This window comes from Conger conger, chromosome 9 (assembly GCF_963514075.1).
Source record: "Conger conger chromosome 9, fConCon1.1, whole genome shotgun sequence".
NCBI lineage: Eukaryota > Metazoa > Chordata > Actinopteri > Anguilliformes > Congridae > Conger > Conger conger.
Genome location: NC_083768.1, coordinates 7,770,912 through 7,785,022, shown reverse-complemented (window position 1 = coordinate 7,785,022; position 14,111 = coordinate 7,770,912). Strand labels below are relative to the sequence as shown.

Below are 14,111 nucleotides of genomic sequence, written 5' to 3'. Positions count from 1 at the left end.
TGGAGCAGCAATGAAGGGTTAAGGACCCAACAGGCACACTGATCTTATTGTGGCTACACTGAGGCTTGAATCACCAACCTTCCAGTGTCTGTTTTATAGGTAAAAGACTGATGTGACACTGTGTGTGTATTTTTAAATATATATATATATATATCTATTATGTTTGTAATGTATATGTACATATATATATATATATGTGTGTAATGACTAATTCTACCTTGCATGCACTGCTTGTGCTGTTTCAGCGTAATTTTAAGATCTTTATATTGTATTTTCATCTCACCCTCAGGACCCTGGAGTATCTGATGCGTCACTTGGTGAAGATGGCGACTTTCGCCTCAGAGACTAACATGCACGCCAGGAACCTGGCTATCGTCTGGGCTCCCAACCTGCTCAGGTGAGAGAGCGAGAGAGAGAGAGAGAGAGAGAGATGGAGAAGAGAGTGGGGGAAGGAGAGATAGAGAGAGAGAGAGAGAGAGAGAGAGAAGAGAAGAGAGTGGGGGGAAGGAGAGCGAGAGCGAGAGTTTTGACATCCTTTAATGAACATTTCACTTACAAATCTACACACCACAGCTACATGAGGGAGGGAGTGAGAGAGAGAGAAAGAGAGAGAGAGAGAGGGATCTACACATTCCATTCCAGGACTGCCTGTTGTTACCCTTATTTGCCCCGGTGGGTTTTTAATGCTGAATGTCTGAAAGTACTTGACGTGTGGGACACTGTAGGCTGACTCAGGTCATTTCATAAGTGATATGAGGAAATTAGCACTCGTAGGCGATAGGAACAGAATGAATGAGTGAGCATTTGAGTGAGCTGCAGGAAAAGTGTGGGAGAGATTGTGTGTGAGCTGAAGGTGGAGTGTGTGTGTGTGAGCTGTAGGAACATTGAGTGTGTGTGTGTGTGTGTGTGTGTGAGTGCTCTAGGAACAGTGTGTGAGTGTGTGTGAGCTGAAGGTGGAGTGTGTGTGTGTGTGTGTGTGAGAGCTCTAGGAACAGTGTGCGAGTGTGTGTGAGCTGAAGGTGGAGTGTGTGTGTGAGCTATAGGTGCAGTGTGTGTGTGAGCTGCAGGAACAGTGTGTGTGCGAGCTGTAGGAACATTGTGTGTGTGTGTGTGAGCTGTAGGAAGAGTGTGTGAGTGTGAGCTGTAGGAACATTGAGTGTGTGAGTGTGTGAGAGCTCTAGGAACAGTATGTGAGTGTGTGTGAGCTGTAGGAACAGTGTGTGAGTGTGTGTGTGTGTGTGTGTGAACATGCAGGTCTAAGGACATCGAGGCTACAGGGCTGAACGGAACAGCAGCCTTCATGGAGGTTCGTGTGCAGTCCATCGTGGTGGAGTTCATCCTCACACACGTCAGCCAGCTCTTCCCAATCCCAGGTACTCTCACACATTATATACACACTACACATTACATTACATCAATGGCATTTGGCAGACGCTCTTATCCAGAGTGACATACAGTTGATTAGATGAAGCAGGAGACAATCCTCCCCTGGAGCAATGCAGGGTTAAGGGCCTTGCTCAAGGGCCCAACGGCTGTGCGGATCTCATTGTGGCGACACCGGGGATCGAACCGGTGACCTTGCGTATCCCAGTCATGTACCTTAACCACTACAATACAGACTGCCCTTTTATACACACAACACACACACGCACACACACACACACACACACTGATTCCTACTCTGTCTCTCTCGGAAGGCCAAGTCCCTGAGAGGAGGAAGTCCCTCCCCTCCCCCTCGATCCTGTCCAATCAGGAGGATCCATTTTTCAGAGCGATCCCGTTCAACGTTCCGAGCACGCTCAGTCCCGGCAACGGACCCCCCGCCATGCGGCCGTACCACGCCATCATCGAGGGAACCGACAAGTATGCCCCACCCCCACTCCCCCCTCCGCCTGACACGTTTCCGCACCAACCTCCGTAACCATAGTTACTGCAAAGAAAGCAGGCCGCACCGCAGAGTGCCAAAATGTAAAGGCACCGATAAACAGTGAGCTCGCCGGTGACCTCTGACCCCTCTTCTGCAGGAGGAAGGGGTCTCTGAAGGGCAGGAAGTGGAAGTCAATCTTCAACCTGGGAGGAAGACTCCAGGACCCCAGGAGGAAGAACAAAACCACCGGCAAAGGTACCATTTTAGCTTCCACAATCTCACGCATCGCCATGCTTTCACAGTGACGTGCTGAAACGTTGAAAAATTGACTTACAGTGACATTGCTGAAACACGGAAAGTTTGATTTTATAGTGACATGCTGAATCAAAGTTTGCAAGAATTCAGCATTCACTAAACCGTAGTCGGTGAACCGTTTTTGTGCAGGACATTTTTTTGGGGGAGCTTTTTGTTTTGGTTGTCGGTGAGAAGAAAAAAGTGCATCGTTTGTGTCGACTTGTAAGTCAACGTTAAGGAGGAATGTTAAGGGGGTTGGTTTTTCAATACCTTAGGAAAATGTAGCCGCAATTGTGGTTTCAAAATGCTTTTCCACAAGCCCATGGATAGTCCATGGGTGACATTACAGACACTCGGTCCATATTCTTTTCTACAGCCTGTGATTGAAAAGCAGGATTTATATCAGGGATGGACAAGGCTGACCGTATCTGTTTCTGGATTTCAGACCAACTTCTGCTCTTAATTATTTAATTAGCCCAATCATTTACATGATCTGTCATTTATAGCCACATTCCGTGATATAAACTGCATCTGATAAATCTTCTTGTCTTGTAGCATTCGACTGTAGTCTAATTTACGAGTTAATCAGTCATGGTGCAAGTGGCTACTTAGCTGATTGAGCCCGGCTAACTGGTGGCTGCAAAATCCAGGACTGGAGTTACCCATCCCTGCTATAATCCTGCATACACACCGGACCTCCAGGACTGGAGTTAATCCTGTATACACACTGGCCCTCCAGGACTGGAGTTAATCCTGCATACACACCGGCCCTCCAGGACTGGATTTGCCCATCCCTGCTATAATCCTGCATACACACCGGCCCTCCAGGACTGGAGTTAATCCTGCATACACACCGGCCCTCCAGGACTGGAGTTAATCCTGCATACACACCGGCCCTCCAGGACTGGAGTTGCCCATCCCTGCTTTATGCTGATGTGCTAAAAGTTCTGTCTCCTTGCAGAGAAAGAGAAGGTGGGCCTCAGGCCTGCAAAGAGCATGGACTCCCTGAGCTCCGTACCCTACACACCGGAAGGTACAAACAATCTTTCCCCACCTTCCTCCTCCCTCTATTCCTCCTCATTCCCTCCGTCTTTCCTTTCATATGGCTTCCCTTCATTCCGCACCCCGTGGCCAACAGTCTTAGAAACACTCCAAATTCTTCATCATTGTTCAAAATGTAACAGGAAAAGTAAATTAAACAGAAGGGTGTGCACAAGAGCACATCGCACGGGGGACGCTAGCGGTCTGGTGGCTGTAACTGAATTGTAATTTTTTTGAGTTAATGTTACTCCATTGTAGTTAGCGATCCCTTTGCATTTCTGTTCATAGGCTACTAGAGGCAACTATCTTTATGTGGTATGAAAGCAAAACTGGTGTACACTGGGTACACCAATTAAAACAAGCTAATACTCACCTACCAAGCGTGTGGCTAGCCTTGGGTGTGAGGCATGCTGAGAAATAGAGCATCACACTTAGAGCAACACAAAAGAGTCCACTTTATACATATATTCATTATGTGTTCAGTGCCGTGATACCCAGAGTGCATCAGGCCTGAGGGCACTGCTTATATATTGGTGCTCCCTCGGAAATAAAGGTACAAAAAGTCCCTAAAAAGGTGCAAATGCAAAAGTTTTTGCTTGTAAAACATACTCATTTGTACCCAAAGAGAACATTACCATACTTTTAGGGTACGTTTGGCAAATTAACAAAAAATGAATGTTATACCTCAGAATGCGCAGCACTGTTTCTAATTCTGCTTCTCCCTCTTATCCCCGCCCCCCCCGGCCCTGCCCCCCCCCCCCCCCCCTCCGCCGCCCCGCCCAGGTACCAGACAGCACCCGGCCGCCTCCCCCCTGACCCAGCCCCCTCCCGCTCCGAGCGGCGAGACGGGCCCCGCCGGGGGGGGCCTGGGCGGGGCGGGCAGCGGGTACGCGGTGACGTACCGACGCGGGGGGGGCGCGTGCGTGAGCGTGGTCAGCGGAGGCGGGGTCCAGGGGACGTACAGCAGGCTGGATTCCGGGGGGGAGCACCACACGGACGGCCAGCCCCCCCAGCCCAGATCCCCGGCGCTGGCCAGCAGGGCGGAGCGCCGCGCCGGGATGCACATCTCGGGGCCCATCTCCGTCACCGTGCCCCTCCACATCACCTCCGGCCTGGTGCTGGGCGGGGCCCTCAGGCAGGGCGAGGGCGCGGGCAACAGGGACGGGGCCGGGGCGAGGGTGGAGGAGGGCGCGGCCCCGAAAGACGAGGCGGCGGCCAACGGGGACGGGGACGGGGGCGGCGCCCGGAGGGACAGTGGCGGCGGGCCTCACCCGGAGGAGAACGGGAAAGCGAGGGCAGAGGAAGAGGGACAGGGGGAGGAGAGCGGGAAAGCGAGGGCAGAGGAAGAGGGACAGGGGGAGGAGGGCAGGGAGGGCGGAGCGGGGGGAAAGGAAAGCGCGGTGACCAGGTTAGAGGAGGGTAGGGAGGCCGGCGGCGGGGAGGAGAGGGAGAAGGAGGAGACTGAGCCGGCGGAGGCAGCTGCAGCTGAGGAGGACCTCGACTACGTGGGTGAGTGAGATCCACTTACCGTCGATCCTCCGCGAGGAAAATACAGGACGCGGTTTTTTTGCCGCTTTGTGCGCAACTGTATTATGAACCCTTTGAAGAGTTTTCTTTATTCAGTGTTCTAGAACCCCATTGCCTATTGTTCCAGCAACACTGACTGCCTAATTACTTTCTATGGTAGATGTGGAATGTTTCAGTAACACTGACTGTTTGCTTACTTTCTATGGTAGATGTGGAATATTTCAGTAACACTGACTGATTACTTTCTATGGTAGATGTGGAATGTTTCAGTAACACTGACTGTGTGATTACTTTCTATGGTAGATGTGGAATGTTTCAGTAACACTGACTGTTTGATTACTTTCTATGGTAGATTTGGAATGTTTCAGTAACACTGACTGTTTGATTACTTTCTATGGTAGATGTGGAATGTTTCAGTAACACTGACTGTTTGCTTACTTTCTATGGTAGATGTGGAATATTTCAGTAACACTGACTGATTACTTTCTATGGTAGATGTGGAATGTTTCAGTAACACTGACTGTGTGATTACTTTCTATGGTAGATGTGGAATGTTTCAGTAACACTGACTGTTTGATTACTTTCTATGGTAGATTTGGAATGTTTCAGTAACACTGACTGTTTGATTACTTTCTATGGTAGATGTGGAATGTTTCAGTAACACTGACTGATTACTTTCTATGGTAGATGTGGAATGTTTCAGAAACACTGACTGTTTGATTACTTTCTATGGTAGATGTGGAATGTTTCAGTAACACTGACTGTTTGATTACTTTCTATGGTAGATTTGGAATGTTTCAGTAATACTGACTGTTTGATTACTTTCTATGGTAGATTTGGAATGTTTCAGTAATACTGACTGTTTGATTACTTTCTATGGTAGATGTGGAATGTTTCAGTAACACTGACTGATTACTTTCTATGGTAGATGTGGAATGTTTCAGAAACACTGACTGTTTGATTACTTTCTATGGTAGATTTGGAATGTTTCAGTAATACTGACTGTTTGATTACTTTCTATGGTAGATTTGGAATGTTTCAGTAATACTGACTGATTACTTTCTATGGTAGATGTGGAATGTTTCAGTAACACTGACTGTTTGATTACTTTCTATGGTAGATGTGGAATGTTTCAGTAACACTGACTGTTTGATTACTTTCTATGGTAGATTTGGAATGTTTCAGTAATACTGACTGTTTGATTACTTTCTATGGTAGATTTGGAATGTTTCAGTAACACTGACTGTTTGATTACTTTCTATGGTAGATTTGGAATGTTTCAGTAACACTGACTGATTACTTTCTATGGTAGATTTGGAATGTTTCAGTAACACTGACTGATTACTTTCTATGGTAGATGTGGAATGTTTCAGTAACACGGACTGTTTGATTACTTTCTATGGTAGATTTGGAATGTTTCAGTAATACTGACTGTTTGATTACTTTCTATGGTAGATTTGGAATGTTTCAGTAATACTGACTGATTACTTTCTATGGTAGATGTGGAATGTTTCAGTAACACTGACTGTTTGATTACTTTCTATGGTAGATGTGGAATGTTTCAGTAACACTGACTGTTTGATTACTTTCTATGGTAGATTTGGAATGTTTCAGTAATACTGACTGTTTGATTACTTTCTATGGTAGATTTGGAATGTTTCAGTAACACTGACTGTTTGATTACTTTCTATGGTAGATTTGGAATGTTTCAGTAACACTGACTGATTACTTTCTATGGTAGATGTGGAATGTTTCAGTAACACTGACTGTTTCATTTCTTTCTATGGTAGATGTGGAATGTTTCAGTAACACTGACTCTCTTTGATCACGGTAGTGTCTATGGTAGAGATGGAACGATTTTGTAACACTTCTTATTATGTTTTACAGATATGAAAGGGATATCTCCCCGAGAGGAACAAGACTCACAACTCCCTTTAGACTTCCAGGACACTTTTGGTTTCCTGGACCTCATGGACAGCAGTGCATATAATCAGGTGTGTGTGTGTGTGTGTATGTGTGTGTATGTACAAGATTATTAGATTAGTCTTTTCCATTTCCATTTTCATCTACATACTATTTTTTAATTTCTATTCCAGTTCAGTTTAGTTTATCTGTTTTACTTTTTATTTCATTTATTTTTGAGATGCCTAAACATATTTAAAAATAAAAACAGAAAACTAAAATAATAAGAAACTTATCATCTTGGTTTTTATTTTATATTATTATAAAATTATAAAAGACTGTATTGTTTCTTGGAGAGGCATGTTTCTTATTTTTATTTCCATTTACGAATGTTTTTTCATGGCTAATTTTCCGTTTTTGCACATGAGCAGTTTTGCGGGTTTGTGTCTGCCTGTGTAATGTGTTTTTGTGCACATTTTGTGTGTATTTTTCTGTATCAATATAAAGCCCCATTCCTCAACAGTACAGCTAGTTTCCGACACCTAGTTTAACAGGTAACTACATGCAGTAATGTTACATGTGATTAACATAACACAATGATGAGAAAAGGCCATTCAGCCCAACAATGGTTGCCATTTTTCTACCTACCACTAAAGTATACCTAATTTACCTTAGGTAGTATTGAGCACCATGTGAAGCCTGGTCTTGAAAACCCCCAAAGAGTTTCTGCCTCCACTGCATGACCTGGCAAGAATTATTACTTAATTGATTGCTTGACTGATTGACTTGGTTTTCCCAGGTGAATGAATTCTCAGTGGAGCCCCCTTGCTACGAGGAGATGGATGATGATGATGAAGAGTCTGGTTACCCAGGACACTCCTCCCTCATGCTGACCCCAGAGCGGCCCCTCCAGCCCCCCCGACCTCTGACCCCCGACCCCCAGGGGAACTCAGCCTGTAAGTCTCTCAGCCTGCCCTACAAGTCCCGGCCCTTCCTGGCAGCACTCTCCTCCTCTTCCTCGGGGGAGGACGACGACGAAGACGAAGAGGAGGGAAGTGATGAAGAGGAGGACATTATGTTCTACAGCCTGCCCTCCAGCCTGCTGCTCCAGGCGGGGATCCAGGGAGAGGCAGAGACACACAAAATGGCCGAAAACGCCGGCGCCCATCCAACTGCACGACCGGGGCAGGACACTGACGCCCACTCCAGCCCCAATGCCAGGAGTAGAGCCAATGCCTTTAGCCAATCAGAGGGGGAACATGAGCACAGCCCGGACATGGATTGGCTGTTGGCCTTGGCCAGACCCAGGGAGATGGTGGAACACGATGGCAGTGAGGAAGAAGACAGCCTGGAACTGAGGAAGCAGACGGAGGAGGAGGAGGAGGAGGAGAAGGAGGAGGAGGAAGAGACACCTGCAAATACAACCAATGGAGAGAGAGACCACCCAGTCGCCCTGACGAACGACGCGCATGAACTCGGGTAAGTTACCACAGAAAAACTGTACTGCAGCGAAGGGCAAAGGTATTGTGGTCTTTAAGCAGAATGTGAGTCTGCATACTGGCTGCTCTTAAATAGTTACATTGCATTACAGTCAGTTTAGCTGATGCTCTTGTCCAAAGTGACTTACAATTGATTCGAAGAAGCAGGGGCCAATCCCCACTGGAGCACTGTGGGGTTAAACACCTTGCTCAAGGGCCCAACAGCTGCACTGATTTATTATGGCTGCACCGCACTGAGGTTTAAACCACTAACCTTCCAGCAGCCTGTTGCACCAGTATTGATCGCAAGTTAGGGTGAAAAGTAGGGTGTAAGGTTCTTATGTTGTAACTAGTTGTATCTTTGTTTGGTTAGACAATTCATAGTTATGCTACATCTTAGCTAAGTTGACCGTGAGCCGAAACACTGTCGCATTCAATGACATTTCTATATTCAGGCCAACTGGCAATCGTGTAAATTTTTTTAATCACTATTAGCATCTCATGCCCTTCTAACGTCAAGTGTCAAGTAATACGATGGCTAAGTTATTCGATGGCAATGGCTGCCTAACTAACACCACTACCTATTCTGGCTGGTGACTCGTTATGGGCTTTTAGTGGACGTATTTGGACTGCCTTAACAGTGTTTTTTTTTTTATATGTATTGCTCTCCAACAATTAAAATAGAGTATGTGTATTATAACCTCTTATAATTTACGTAATAATGAATTCCTGTTCTCTGCTTGCCGAAAACAAAAGCACAAGTGCATGTCACTCTCATCATAGGCAGCCTGTAGCGTAGTGGTTAAGGTGCATGACTGGGACCCGCAAGGTCGGTGGTTTGATCCCCAATGTAGCCACAATAAGATCGGCACAGCCTTTGGGCCCTTGAGCAAGGCCCTTAACCCTGCATTGCTCCAGGGCAAGGATTACCTCCTGCTTAGTCTAATCAACTGTACGTCACTCTGGATAAGAGCATCTGCCAAATGCCATGAAATGTAATATAATCATACAAATTAAAGGGGTCATCTATCGTGGAGAATGCGCCACTAGCTTATACAGTGCTGAATTTATCCTCCAACAACATGTTCTCTCATCTTTCAAATCAATGCAGCATGACAACGGCTGTTTTAGGAATGACTTTACACCTAGTAGGGAGTAAGATTTTATGTTGTAAAACTAAATCAGTTCATGCAACCAGTTTACTGTAAGTTCTGGCGTACTTCTGAATTTACGTTAAAACTAACCTTTGTTTGAATGTTATATTAGTGCAACAAGCTACAGATCCCAGTCAAGCAACTTAGCCACTAGGTCAATGTAGTTCAATAAAGAAATGTGATTCTGTGTAGCAATCAGAGTAAATGCGATTCCCAGTGGAGATACGTGTTAATAATGCAATTCAGTGTGCAGAACATACAGTGTAAGTTATATGTACTGACTATTTACCATGTGAACTAGACTTGATGTTCATGGCTGTAGACAACTGGTACATTACATGTGAATTGTGCCTTATCCAACCTGTTCTGTAGTTGTTCTAATGACCTTCAGTATAGACTTTGGGTTGTACATCATTTGGATAAAGGTGCCTGCATAATAAACGTACTACTGTACAGTTATAGGAGAGTATCAAGGGTATAAGAAAATGTATACACAGGGCCGCGGTGGTGCAGCAGGCTAAGATGCAGCAGACTTGCGGCTGCAGTTCGCTGCGGTTGCACACCGGGGACTGGGGTTAGATTCTCGGTCCTGCCAAAAAAGCCAAGTTTGGCCGGCTGGAGCAGCATAATTGGCTCACTGCTCCAGGGGGAGGGACTTAGTAGGGTTAGTAGATTGCCGCACAAAAAAGCATCTTGGGCACCTCGGAATCACGGTTACCAGCATGTGGCGAGACGGCTTGAAGAAGGCGTGTTGCCCTCCGTAGGGCCGCCAAGGGACGGGGTGTGGGCGGTGTATCTAATACTAGCTTTAATTGAATTAGACGGGGTACAAATGGCTACCAAATTGGGAGAAAAAAGGGGGAAATTTTTTTTTTTTTAAGAAAAGAAAAGGTATACACAACAGGAAGTAAACACTGCTGTACAACTGGGGAGGGCTGCACGAATCCCAGGGCTTGTGTGCTGTACCTGGCTCTCCATTCTGACCCCTGCCTCTCATTTTGCAGATGTGCTGGGAGAGAATCTGGCTTTGTAATGAGTGAGGAAGACGAGGAATATGAGGAAGACTGCGGCAAGGGGCTCAAAGAGGAAGACCACACATCTGAACACAGTGCCCCAGAACAGAGAGAGGGAGAACACACAGAACCCAAGGAGAGAGACCACGCAGCTGAACATACAGAACCCAAAGAGAGAGACCACACATCTGAACACACAGAATCCAAGGAGAGAGACCACACAGCTGAACACACTGAGTCCAAAGAAGACCACGCAGCTGAACACACAGAGTCCAAGGAGAGAGACCACATATCTGAACAGACAGAACCCAAGGAGAGAGACCACACAGCTGAACACACAGAGTCCAAGGAGAGAGACCACACATCTGAACAGACAGAACTCAAGGAGAGAGACCACACAGCTGAACACACAGAGTCAAAAGAAGACCACATATCTAAACACACAGAACCCAAAGAGAGAGACCACACAGCTGAACACACAGAGTCAAAAGAAGACCACACATCTGAACACACAGAATCCAAGGAGAGAGACCACACAGCTGAACACACAGAGTCAAAAGAAGACCACACATCTGAACACACAGAACCCAAGGAGAGAGACCACACAGCTGAACGCACAGAGCCCAAGGAGAGAGACCACACAGCTGAACACACAGAGTCAAAAGAAGACCACACATCTGAACACACAGAACCCAAGGAGAGAGACCACACAGCTGAACAGACAGAACCCAAGGAGAGAGACCACACAGCTGAACACACAGAGTCCAAAGAAGACCACACATCTGAACACACAGAACCCAAGGAGAGAGACCACGCAGCTGAACGCACAGAGCCCAAGGAGAGAGACCACGCAGTTGAACGCACAGAGCCCAAGGAGAGAGACCACGCAGCTGAACGCACAGAGCCCAAGGAGAGAGACCACGCAGCTGAACGCACAGAGCCCAAGGAGGGCGACCACGCGACCGAACGCAGCTCCACAGAGCACAGAGAGGCGCCGCACAGGAAGATTGGACCGGGGGGCACAGCCGACAGTCACCACGGAAGCCCAGAGGGCCCAGAGGGTTGCCACGGTTACTCAGTCAACGGCCCCGAACCGGCGGCAGAGCTGATGGAGTGCACCGTGAGCCCTGAGGCCTGTCCTCCGCCCCTCCCCGAAACCCCGCTGGGGTCCCTCGCCTGCCCTCCCCCGCACCAGGAACCTCCGGCCCCACCTGCTGAGGGAGGGAGCGAGAAGGCACAGGAGAGTCACCAGCAGCCAGCCGCGCAGGAGAAAGAGGGAAAGAAGGAACAAATGGAGGAGAGACAAGAGAGGAGTGCAGTGACATCGGGAGGGCCGGAGGAGGGAAGAGGAGGGAGGGATCTCAGAACGCCGCAGAAGGACGAGGCCCAGCGGAACGCGAGGGAGAGGGATGAAGAGCGGAATAAGGGAGGAGAGGAGGATAGAGAGCAGGGGGCGAGGCAGGGCAAGAGTGAGAGGGAGAGGGAGGGGCGGTGTCCTGGCCCAGGGCCGGGCGTGGCCAGAGCGCTGGTTTACTCCAAGCAGGCCACGCCCAAACTGCACCAGGCCAAGGCCGTGCCTGTGGTCCCGCCCAAACCGCAGCAGTGCAAGCTGACGGCCCTCACCCTGCGACAGCAGAGGGAGAGGGAGAGAGGAGAGGGAGAGAGGGAGGAGCAGAGAAGACGAGAGGCAGAGAGAGAGCGGGAGAAGGACGGGGACACCGAGGGAGAGTCGGAGAGATGGGGGGACGAAGGGAGGAGTGCGGAGAAGGACACGAGGAGGAACAGCGGCGGGAGCGTGTGTTTCGACGTGGCCGTCGCCAGGGCGACGGAGAAGAGGGGCAGAGAGAGGGAGAGAGGGAAGGATGGACAGATGGATGGTAGGAGAGGAGCAGAAAAAGATTGAGGATAGGGAGAGAGAGAGAGAGAGGGGGGGGAGAGAGGGGGAAGGAAGAAGAGGAAAAGGAATGGCAGGAATGAGAAAAGAGGAGAGGGGCGATGAAGTGCAGAGATGGAAAAGTGGTGACAAAAGGACAGAGAAATGAGATGAGGGAGGGCAAGAGAGAGAGGAAGGGTGGGGGAGAAAGAGAGAAAAGCAAAGACAGTGATTAGGGCAGAGCTCAGATATAATTGGCATAACCTTCTAAATAGCACATTCCACAACCCCACTGTTATTATTATTGTGAAATACACCCCCCCCCCCCCTTTATCTGACTCCAGTTGAATTTCCAGCTCTTTCTGAATACTGACCTGACCTGGGCCATGTTGAATCGATGTGCGTTTTGCTACATTTTGGTACAGTTTCCAGGTCGAGCGATATGTTTTCTCCCAACGGTGTGCAACATTTTGCAACATGCTTAATGGGTGTGTCGGGGGCTTGGCCCAAATCAATAATGAAGCAGGCTTCATAACGATGCGCCAATGTGTCCGTTTTAATAACCGCTCTGCCGCGTTTCGTCAGGGATGAACACAACCCAGCAGTGATTTACCTGTTATGTAGTGCAGGGCCATATAAGAATTGAACAGAATGAATAAATACTGAACACTTCTTCATACTTCGGTCTATAAAATGAAGTTGTTAGCAATTTTATAGTTGCACAAATAAAGTACTTGGTCATCTCCCTAAACAATTTTTTTCTTTTTTATATGTGAAATATTAGATTTATTAAGTTTGTATAATAGTCTGTACTTCAATAAACGGCTTATAAAGTGTCAATGGGAAGGGCACACATGCCTACCATAGTTACCCTGCTGTAAAATCCAGCTATTACCAGCTCAAAATTACCTGCTACCAGCAGTTTCAAAACCTAGCTGGAGCTGGACAAACCATTTTGAGCTGGGAGCTGGTCTGAACTGGTCAACCAGCTAAACCATGTGGAACAGCGACCAGCTGTTTCAAAACCTAACTTGAGCGTTTTTTTTTCCAGCAGGGTTGTCATGTGATTGCTGAATTGTGCAACCTCAGGATTAAATCTTCTCAGTGATCAATGCAACATGTTTATATTATGTATTGGAATTGAATATGTGGCCTGTAGCATGGTGGTTAAGGTAAACGACTGGGACAGGCAAGGTTGGTAGTTCGAATGCCAGTGTAGCCACAATAAGATCTGTACAGCCGTTGGGCCCTTGAGCAAGGCCCTTAACCCTGCATTGCTCCAGGGGAGGATTGTCTCCTGCTTAGTCTAATCAACTGTATGTCACTCTGGATAGGAGCGTCTGCCAAATGCCATTAATGTAATGTAATGTAATGAATATGGACTAGACTACACTGGGCTCACTGGAGCTGAAATCTAGAAAAATTCAGCTCCCAAAAAATGTCAGAATGACATTGAACCAGGCGATCACCTTTAACTGTGGCATCTCACCTCCATTGTGTATTTCCTGTGAAAGGGAGAGGTCCACAAGAGCAGCTTTTAGTGTACATGTTCACAATCAGTAAACTGAATGTTGTAATAATGACATGCATCAACACAGTGGCAAACTTTCAAAAAGGTGATTATATGATGTTTTCTTTTTAGCTGTATTAAGTGTTGGAGTTTCTATTAAATAAACATGTGTTGTAGTCTGGATGCTAGGCATAGAATGAACAGCTTCACAGCTCTGATACGGTCATTTTAGGCATCGCCTCTTTCAGTACCAGTATGTCTATCTTTTTTTTTTTTTTTTTTTTTTACCATAACGTCTGTTATGACCAAGATATACATTTTGAACATCTATTTCTGAATTACATATGCGTTCTTACTGTAAAATGTGTAAAAAAAAAAGAAAAAAAAAAGATATATTTTCAGAAGTGTTATGCGTTCCCAATATTGTACTTCCCTCGCGATTCAAAGTCGTT

At 47.0% G+C, this 14,111-nt stretch overlaps 1 protein-coding gene across 1 annotated transcript in view; it reads left to right on the top strand.

Moving 5' to 3' along the window:
* Window positions 1–13,898, top strand: part of si:dkeyp-68b7.12 (rho GTPase-activating protein 30) — a 19,112-nt gene extending 5,214 nt beyond the window's left edge. The window contains exons 6-14 of the mRNA XM_061254458.1: window positions 290–397; window positions 1,255–1,373; window positions 1,698–1,863; window positions 2,025–2,122; window positions 3,123–3,194; window positions 3,986–4,711; window positions 6,617–6,723; window positions 7,431–8,110; window positions 10,268–13,898. Of these exons, the coding sequence (XP_061110442.1) occupies window positions 290–397; window positions 1,255–1,373; window positions 1,698–1,863; window positions 2,025–2,122; window positions 3,123–3,194; window positions 3,986–4,711; window positions 6,617–6,723; window positions 7,431–8,110; window positions 10,268–12,179 (3,988 nt within the window). The 3' untranslated portion in view covers window positions 12,180–13,898. The remainder of the gene's footprint in view (window positions 1–289; window positions 398–1,254; window positions 1,374–1,697; window positions 1,864–2,024; window positions 2,123–3,122; window positions 3,195–3,985; window positions 4,712–6,616; window positions 6,724–7,430; window positions 8,111–10,267) is intronic.
* The last annotated feature ends 213 nt before the right edge of the window (window positions 13,899–14,111 follow it).